Source organism: Labrus mixtus, chromosome 6 (assembly GCF_963584025.1).
Source record: "Labrus mixtus chromosome 6, fLabMix1.1, whole genome shotgun sequence".
NCBI classification, from domain to species: Eukaryota; Metazoa; Chordata; class Actinopteri; order Labriformes; family Labridae; genus Labrus; species Labrus mixtus.
The window spans coordinates 17,691,205-17,701,043 of NC_083617.1; the positions used below are offsets into that span (position 1 = coordinate 17,691,205).

Sequence of the window (9,839 nt, forward strand, 5' to 3'; positions counted from 1 at the left end):
CTTGTATCTTGCCAGAAAGCTCTGGCTAATCACAACAAGAAAGAGAACACATTTATAATCATAGTTTTCTTTGATTTTACATTCAAGGACGGAAGATCTTAAAAAATGAAGGACAAGACAATCTGAGAACAAGAAAACAAAGCATTTGACACACAAGCTTTTAACTTTTTTTTACTTAAAAGCTGATTCACTTATAAGGAAGTAAAAACAGTTGTGGCACTACTAAAGTTTAACTGTCCATCTCCGCCACAAACACTCCTTATAAGTATACAGAAAGAGTGGGGGAGGAAACAGGGAAATGCCAGTTAACCCACAGGCCCTCCGGATCTTTCTCTACCCTGGTTCGGCCCCAAAAACCCTCCAAACAGCGAGCCACAGAGGCCCCACCCTGGTATTCTGTGGTTGGGGCTCAAAACTAGCAGAGCACTGCGTGGTTTCTCTGTGGCGTGCTAGACGCCAGACGGCCAGATGGAAACGGGCTCCCCGCCCACAAAGCTACGACCATTGCAGGCTATGCTAACCACTAACAGGCCCTGGGAAGCTAAATAAATGCCTGGTAATGACAGGGTAGAGGAACATTCATATGACTAGAATTACAAATATGCAAGGCAGTACTGTTTACAAATGGAGGGTTGTTTTCTTACTTTTTAAAGATAAACGGAATGAGCCAAAAATAATTCAGTCTTTCTTTGCTAATATTCAGAATTTTCATTTTCTTTTCATTTCAAACCTTTATTTTATTCTCGAAAGGACACTGAGGTGTCCCTCATTTCCAATGCTGTCGAGATTACAAGCACAGTAAAACAAGCACAAACACAAAAAACACTCAGTATCAGTGACAAAAACCACTGAGATCAATTAAAACAGTTTCAATTTGAAACAAAGTCGCTCAAAATCAAATTCCTAAACTCTGGAAGGGAGAGAAGGGAGAGAAGAAAATGCTGATTTATCAAGTTCAGTAAAAGCTCGAGGGACTTTAAGAACGAGCCAATCAGAAGAACGGGTCATAGGCGCCCAAATTCCACTCCAACAGGTCTGTTATGTAATCAATCAATCAATCTGGCAGGCCGTCAACCAACGATCTTGAGGAGCCTAAGAGAGCTCAAGAGCTCCCAGGAAAGTAGGTGGTTAGTGACTGAGATTTACAGATAGATACATGCAGTAATATGATGTATATGCACAGAGAGAGAGAGAGAGAGAGAGAGAGAGGAGCTCAAGGTGGAAGTTTACCAATAAGAGCCTTAAAGATAAATAAAAAACAGTGTTTGTTGCGCCTCTCTTCAAGAAAAGGCCAACCGACCTTCTCATACAGGTCACAGTGATGAGTGTCAAATCGATCACCAGTTATAAATCTGAGGGCGGAGTGATAGACACCGTCCAGAGGTTTCAGAGTTGAAGCTGCAGCATGTCTATAAACGACATCGCCGTAATCCAGAACTGACAAGAACACAACTTCAATAATTATTTTTCTGCACGATAACGGAAAACTTGATTTGTTTCTGTACAAAAAGCCAACTTTCTGTCGCAACTTGGAGACAAGAGTTCATACATGGAACTTAAAAGTGAGTTCTTCATCGAGTCACGTACCAAGATATTTTTACTCATTTACTCATGTCTCTCGATGTCTGAGCCATTTAAAGAAGATAAGCGTACAGTCTCATTATCAATATTTTTGGCTCTGGAGAATATCATAAATGTTGTTTTAATCTCATTAAGTAGCAGTTTTTGGCTAATGAGATATTCTTGGACATAATTAAAAGCAAGTTGCTTGAGCTAACTGTACAGAATCTGTAGTACAATACAAAATAGTGTCGTCTGCATAGAGATGGGCATGACAACCATTCAAAGAAGAAACAATGTCATTAACATAAACAGTGAAGAGCATGGGACCCAAGACTGAACAGGGCTTGTTGAATGTCTCTATTTTAGTTGTTTATTCATCATTCTGTCTGCGTCAAATTATTCCTCTTCATTATCATCTCCAGCAGTCTTTTTGTGACTTTTTTTGGTAAAGCGTGGGAGCAGACTGAAAGAGCGGCATACTGTCTGACTGGATATTTTGATGTCTAACAAACTCATGTCTGTAATTTTTGCAAATCAAAATAACAAATAGCTGCCTGAGTGCCTTACTGATTGACAGGCAATCTCGCTGGAAAATATTCATCGTTAGCTTCTTGTTTAAACAATGCTGAACATGGATTAGAATACAGACACACCAGCAATCACTTTCACGTATTGAAGCATAAATGACATTTTGTCTTCAATGACTTTGTCACTGCATTGGATTTTTGCTTTTGCCTAAAACAATGTGTTTCTATGTTTTTTTTTTGGGTTTACAGGAGGCCACCACCAAGACACCAAAGTGCGTGTTAACATCAGAGTGAAAGATGTGAATGACAACCCGCCAGAGTTTGCTACGAACAACGAGGTCCTCATGTGTGAATCTGTTGCTCCAGGGAAGGTAGGTCTGAGTGTGAAACTGCACGAATGAGCATTTGTTTATGAGATTATTAACAAGAGAGATGCTGCAGATACCAGGTATCCCACCAACAACTGCGGACCATGTATAGATGTGATATGATTGCTATCATTATTGAAGGAATCTCAGCCTTTTAACAAACAAGCTCAGCCACACAGTTTGAGGCATCTTGACTCACGGCCTCTTCTGACGTCCCTTCAGAGTGTGGGGGGAACTGATTTCTAAAATGACACTGCTTTATATTGTGTTTTTACCAGTTTTCATTATATTCACTTTAAATAGTGAAAAATAAACCGCTCAAATGTGACGACACGTTACTAGCCTTGACTTAGGTTATGCTCTCTGCTTGCAATGACATTGATTTCCATCATTACTCAAGTTACATTTACCTGAAATCAGTTTTTCTCCACCACTGTGTAAGCAGTTACAAAAACATATAACTTTTACTGAATTGAAAGCTTATTCAGTGTTTTCACAGCTTTTCTAATACTGGTATCAGAGAAAGTCTTGCACACAAACATTAATGCATGCACACAAACTGTTTTTAACACTGATGTGTATCTTTCTGACCTGTGTTTCTCTGTCTGTTTGATTTAGGTCATTGAAACAGTAAGTGCAGTGGACAAAGATGAAATGGCTCACAGGCAACATTTTACTTTCAACCTCGCCCCAGAAGTTGCCCACAACCACAACTTCTCCCTCAAAGACAACAGAGGTACAGTAGAGGACCTTTGAAAATTTCAATTTTATGTCATTCTCCCAACCCTCTCTTTCTTTCTTTCTTTCTTTCTTTCTTAATGTCTTTCTTTCTGGCTTTCTTTCTTCCTCTCTCTCTCTCGCTTACATTCTTTCCTACTGTTTCCACCCTTTCAGGTAGCTCATCTGTGATCTCTTTCTCTCTCCCCCCTTTAACTCAGATTAGATCAAAGCCTAAGCAGATGGAGGCTAGCACTACCTCGTAGAAAGCAGCAGGTGCTCTGAATCCCTCTCTCCTTCTCACACACGTAGTCACATACACACACACATGCGCAAAGCACACTCCGTCCTGCGGGCTATATTAATTGCGTTGGGGTCTCTGTCCGTCTGTACATGTATCTTAGGGGGCTGACTGATTGAATTAAGCTTTGTGAGTACTGGGAGAGGGACTCACCGAAGGAAAAAAAAGAGAGAGAGAGCAGGAGAAAGGGAGGGAGGAGAAGGTTTGAAGACAAGACAAACATTTAGATGGAAATGTGAATTGTGTTGAGTTTAGTTTAACACAAACAGGGATGAGGTATGGGATTTGGAGGAGCTGTTGGAACCACATTGATGAAATAAGAGCTTTATCTTCAATACACAGCCGTGTGTTACCATCAGTACCCTGCGTTTCTGCACGATAACAGACAGACAGACTGACAGACTGACAGACAGACAGACAGACAAATAATGAAAAAACGTTGACCGCAGACCTGACACAAATTTTCATGAAGAACAAAAAGGGTTGATCATTCATTCCATCTGTCTATATACTCAGATGCCTCAGATCCACACAAAGACACACACAGACTCATACACACAGCTGCCTGAGAGAATCAGTGTTGGCAGGAGGAAGATAGCAACAGATGACGGTGGCTTCAGTAATAGAGACAGTTGGGGGTTACCTTCACTCTCTTTTGGGGTCAAAAAGTTTGAAGTATTGAGTTTGTAGTTTCTTTTCTTTCTTTCTTTTTAACTTACAAATGACGGTTGTACATTTTTCTTATCCTTTACCTGTGCTTTATTTTGCTAGTACAAGCTTTGTTCTCTTTTGCATTGTTGCAGCCCTCTACAGTAAACTATCAGGACAGATGAGATTACATTTTTAGGTGAAAACTCAAGACACACATTTTTATTGTGATCACTTGAGTTTGATGCCAAGAAAACGGTCAGAGTTCAACCAAGGTCTCCAAGTTGTGGAAAAGAACGACATTTTTGAAAGAGAGTGCCTTTGAGGATGTACTGATGTTTATGTCTTTGTAATGTCATTTTGAAATATAGTCGGTAAATGAACAAGATTATTGTCGCTATTTTACTGTACAGTAAACCTCACAGAGGGACAGGCTTAGAATGTGTATGGAGTGGGGTCATACGAGGGGAGGCTCAGTCTGAACACTCATTCCCCGAAAGAAAGAAAGAAAGAAAGAAAGAAAGAAAGAAAGAAAGAAAGAAAGAAAGCAGGAGAGGTGGAGAGCACTTAAGAGCCCAAATCATGTGGACATAGAACATTTTTTATATTTAGAAACCTTTATCTGCCTAAATATATTCAACTAAAACATTACAGGGTAAAGGTTGACATAAAAGACAAAGCCTGTGTAATAGTTAAAGTTTGTACATTGTTTTTTAAGGTACAGCCTCTTTTTTTATATCAACAAAGTCACACCCCATCGGCTTTTGTTTTTGTGTGAAATAACTGTTCGGGTGAACCTCCTGAACGTGTGTGGACGATGAATTGGTAGATGTGTGTCTCAGTTTCTGAGTGGTGTTAAAACAGGTTCGGAAAAGATACGATTGGTTCTTTTGTATGTGTGATGAAGTCCAAGCTAAGGTTAAAAAAGTTGAAAGGCATAGTTTGGTTTCTTCTATTCTTTATTTTGAAGATATCATTTAACCCACTGATCTCTCAGTCAAAAAGAACCCAACATATTTCTAACTCTCTTCACAGACAGCACAGCCAGCATCTACGTGCTGCGTAAAGGATTCAGCCGCCTGAACCAGGATGTTTACTACCTTCCCATCGAGATAAACGACAACGGGTTTCCTGCCATGAGCAGCACAAACACCCTAACCATCAGAGTGTGCTCCTGCGACAGCAAAAACACCATCCTGTCCTGTAATGTGGAGCCCTACGTCCTACCTGCGGGCCTAAGCACCGGGGCGCTGATAGCTATACTGGCCTGTATTGTCATTCTGCTGGGTGAGAAGCGAAGAATATTTCTCTTTATGAAAATCAGAGATTTGTTTAGATTTGAGACTATACAACAAAGGATAAAGACTTGCAAAAGATTTCATTTCTGTGACTTTAAATTGGTTGTGTGATAAAGATTATCTTCCAATGTATTTACAGTATGAGTGACTCCAGAATGAGTACTAGATATTATTCAACATCCCTTTTGTTTGCTAAGAAGTGGGGAAGAACAAGTCCACCCCTCTGTTAATGTCTCATTGGTTTTTTTTAAATACTTTAATGTAAATGTTTTAAAAGTCTTCAATCTCCTAATTTAAATCACATTGTATCCTTACAGTGGGAGTGCTGCACTACTCATATTGTGTCGCATATACTGTATATATTGCTTTTCCTAATATTTAGCCACTATTTTACAGAGACTGAGAAGACTGACATGTTCATTTTCACTGCAATTAAACTGGCATGTGCGTGAACAGCCAAATACAAATATTAATTAAGGTGTCTGAGGTCTAATTACACAATCTCCCACTGTGCATACTAATTATCTAATGTTCACATTTCTCCTTTTTCACAGACATTGTGTGGGCATGTAATCACATTTTTTATTAAATTGTGGTGTTTTTTTGTCTTTTCTTTTGGCAGCAATAGTGGTGTTGTTTGTTGCACTCAGGCGACAGAAGAAGGAGCCATTGATAGTGTTCGAGGAGGAGGACATCAGGGAGAATATTATCACCTATGATGACGAGGGCGGTGGTGAGGAAGACACCGAGGCTTTTGACATCGCTACACTGCAGGTATGTGGAAGGGCACGGTGGCTAAAAAAATGCTGTAATTCTTGGAGATGATAGAAGTAACGTTAAAGACAAGGGGAGGTCAAACATATTTTTTTATGTACTGTAAAATGCTGATGTGCAATCAAACTAGTTATCTAGACAAACTAAAGCCTTAGAGCCTTATTTGACTTGTCGATATTAAACCAAGCTGTCCTTTTTCTTATTCAGAACCCAGACGGTGCCAACGGCTTTCTCCCAAGAAAGGACATGAAACCAGAGCTCCAATATCCCCTCAGGCCAGGCAGTGGCCATACTGCAGCCAACAGCGTCGACGTCGATGACTTTATTAAGAGTCGTATTGCAGAGGCCGACAGTGACCCTACTGCCCCTCCTTACGACTCCATTCAGATCTACGGATACGAAGGCAGAGGATCGTTGGCCGGGTCGTTGAGTTCCCTCGAGTCGGTCACAACGGAGTCTGACTTGGATTATGACTATCTGCAGAGTTGGGGGCCGAGGTTTAAGAGGCTGGCGGATTTGTATGGGACCAAAGACTGCTCCATAAACGATGGGGACGATGGTGAAGACTCTTAACAGTGGTCTTACAAAGTGGACGCCCCGCCGACTTCGGATTTATTGAGTCCATGAGGATTTGTTAACTGAGGGTTGACGCTCCTCAGTACCCAATTGTTACCAACAAGCACCTGATCAGTTCATGCCACTTTGTCAACAGACTTTAACAGCCCTCCCTTCCTGTGGCGCCTCCTTCATCCTCCAAGATGATTTGTTAATAAACGCTTGGACTTAAACTGAATCCCAGCTTTTCCCAAAACCCTCCTTTCTCTCATTTGTCCCTTCTCTCCCCCTCTATCTACAGACTTGACCATTGCAGGGCCGGGAGATTAGATACGTCACCGGTTTGAGGGCAACTTGATGGGGGAAAAAAAGGTGTTGCTGTATGATCAAAATGACTTGCTTATAGCTAATCGTTTAGTTTCTTAGAGGTTCTATATACTTTGTGGACTGGATTCACATGCTTCCTCAATGGTCCCTCTGAGTGTTTATTCTCTTAGAAGGTTCCTGAGTGGAGTGTCTTTTCTGAAGTTGCTCAGTTTGTGGTGCTTTTTAAGATCCACAGGGAGAGAGGAAGAAAGAGATAGAAGCAAATTTAAAGGAAAAAGTAAGTACTGGATCCAGCAACTGTCTGATGTTAGGAAGAGAAATAAAAGATCATGACGATGTATCAGTACGGTCAAACACATGAGGGTTTTTTTTTTCCAGATTTGTTGTGTGTGCAGAATTCAGTAGGTTCTGTGGGTTGGATAGCGTGACGGACTCTGGGTTGTTGATACTTTGAAGACGCTTGCAGCATCTTCACAGTATGGTGGCCTTATAATAAATAAACAACAACTCCAGGGGTAAACACAACAAGTGTAACGATAGAGACCGTTAGCTTCAGTAGCTACACACAGACAAACGAACACACAAGGACTGAGTGTGTGTGTGTGTGTGTGTGTGTGAAAATGCTACACAAATTCCTTTTTTTTTAAACTCCCAAGAAGAGACAGACTTAACATGGATCCAATTTAAAAAAAAAAAAACAACTGTGGATGATTATTTGTTTTCATTCTTCACTTCAGAGAAGAAAAGGAAAAATTCCCCTTCTTCGACGCCCCCCCCCACCCCCCCCCCCTGTGTCCCCCTTTTCCTCCCATTGATGATCACTTCCCATACCGAGTCCACCAATGAATGATCACTTCCTTCTTCAGAGTCCACAAATGTTGATCAATCACCATGAGTAAAAAAACCTGTGAGCTCTAAAAATCGCCTTAAACTTAATGGACACTCTTGCAACGCAGTGCATTCTCTCTTTTGTTTTTGTTCCTTTTTTGTTTCTTTTTGTAACTTGAGACCTATATTCAGAACGCAAACTATTCTCCATGCTAGGTATGTACAGAGTAATGTGCAGACATGTGATATATCACTCTGAGGATCCAACTTGCACCTCGTGCACCCTTAAAAATAGGACGTGCTGTTTCTGCAAGCGCGGTACATGTAGCCTGTGAAAATGCACTTGGTGTTATTTCCCTTACACCAGCTATGTTAGCAGTAACATCTGTTGTATCAACACATGTTGCTATTTCAGCATTAAATGTGCACATAGGAAATAGCATCAGTGTGTTTTCTCAGTCACATATACAACCAGAACACCCTTTTTGAGTGTGTCGATTCTTGTTTAATCTCTTTTTTTAATGTTATTATTATATTATTATGATTATTATTATTGTTGTTTTTTTATTATTATTATTATTATTATTATCATTTTGATTTTGTTTTCTTTGGCTGCAGCTACACAGGAGCAAATTCATATTTAACTCTTTGCAGTTCAGATTTGATTTTATGGTTGTCTAAGCATGGAGAGACTCAATGCTCTTTTCATTTTTGGACAGCTATTAGAAATGCGCTACCAAAAGTTAAATATTCGCTTATTTTTTTTTTTTTTTTGCCTGTGCAAATACAACCTCTCACATTTCTTTAGTTTTGGTTTCTTCTGTTTTATTTGGCGTTTCTTCATTCCTTCTCCCTGTTCAAGAGGAAAAATAACAATCTGTGTTGTTGCAGTGAGAGAACGCCTCGTTTTTATTCTCTGTCAAGTTTTATGGTACCGATTTGTACAATTTTAAAAGTTCTTATTTTAGTATACATGCAGAATATTCCAGTATTACAACAAAAACATGCTAAGAAGATAAGATTAAAAAAATATTACAGCATCACACTTATATTTTCTGAACATTGTACTGTTGCTTTACTATGTGCTTCAATCTCAGAAGCAAAAAAAAAAAAAACTTTGAAATAAATGCTCTTTTTATAAAATGATACAGCAGTGTGTGTTGGAGTTCACTCAGTTTTAGCAAAAGGTACTACACCTGTATGTGTGGGGCCTTCCTGGTGATGTAAGTATAAGCTTATATACCATTAAACATGTTTTATAGTGAATGTTTAAGATCTACTCCTATAAAGTGTAAATGAGTATGCCGACTGTCACATGAGACACCAGGACCGCTTAATACATGATACATATGAATGTTACACGAAATGAAGAGCCAGAACTGGGTGACTTTTTTGGGCAAACACATTTCCCCCTTATTCATTTAAATGAAACTAATTAATCTACACCTGTCTAAACTTCGCCACAAACCAATACAAAGGCGTTGTACTTGTGGACTCTCTAGCTCCTGTCTATGTTGTTCCAATGGACGAGTACTTCCTTATAATACAATAAATAAATCACTACAGGTGACTCTCCAATGTAAAATCTTATCCCATTAACAACACAAAGCGTGCTGCCAGACTTTGGGTCTGGAAATAATTTAAACCTTAGGAATTGTAATGTTTAACTGGTACCTGCCATAATGTGCGAACACCAAATAAAAGCTGACATCTGCAGTGTACTTGCACTGGTAATTTCAGATACTATAAGGATTTATCCTTTATTTATTCATGTAACTGTATCTGCATTCCTACTGAGAACTGTAACAGTTTGGTGCATGCAGTCATGCAAAATATGTCAAACAGGACAGTACCCACAATCCAATCCAGGGGGCAGTATTGCTTGTAACTGTTTGCTAACCGATATTACAGTAAACAAAGAAGACGAGTAACA

At 39.6% G+C, this 9,839-nt stretch overlaps 1 protein-coding gene across 2 annotated transcripts in view; it reads left to right on the plus strand.

Moving 5' to 3' along the window:
* cdh11 (cadherin 11, type 2, OB-cadherin (osteoblast)) overlaps window positions 1–9,052 on the plus strand; it is a 94,478-nt gene extending 85,426 nt beyond the window's left edge. For both annotated transcript variants that reach the window (XM_061040308.1, XM_061040307.1), the window contains 5 exons: window positions 2,340–2,461; window positions 3,077–3,194; window positions 5,160–5,411; window positions 6,045–6,196; window positions 6,404–9,052. In XM_061040308.1, the coding sequence (XP_060896291.1) occupies window positions 2,340–2,461; window positions 3,077–3,194; window positions 5,160–5,411; window positions 6,045–6,196; window positions 6,404–6,769 (1,010 nt within the window). In that variant the 3' untranslated portion in view covers window positions 6,770–9,052. The remainder of the gene's footprint in view (window positions 1–2,339; window positions 2,462–3,076; window positions 3,195–5,159; window positions 5,412–6,044; window positions 6,197–6,403) is intronic.
* Window positions 9,053–9,839: the final 787 nt, after the last annotated feature.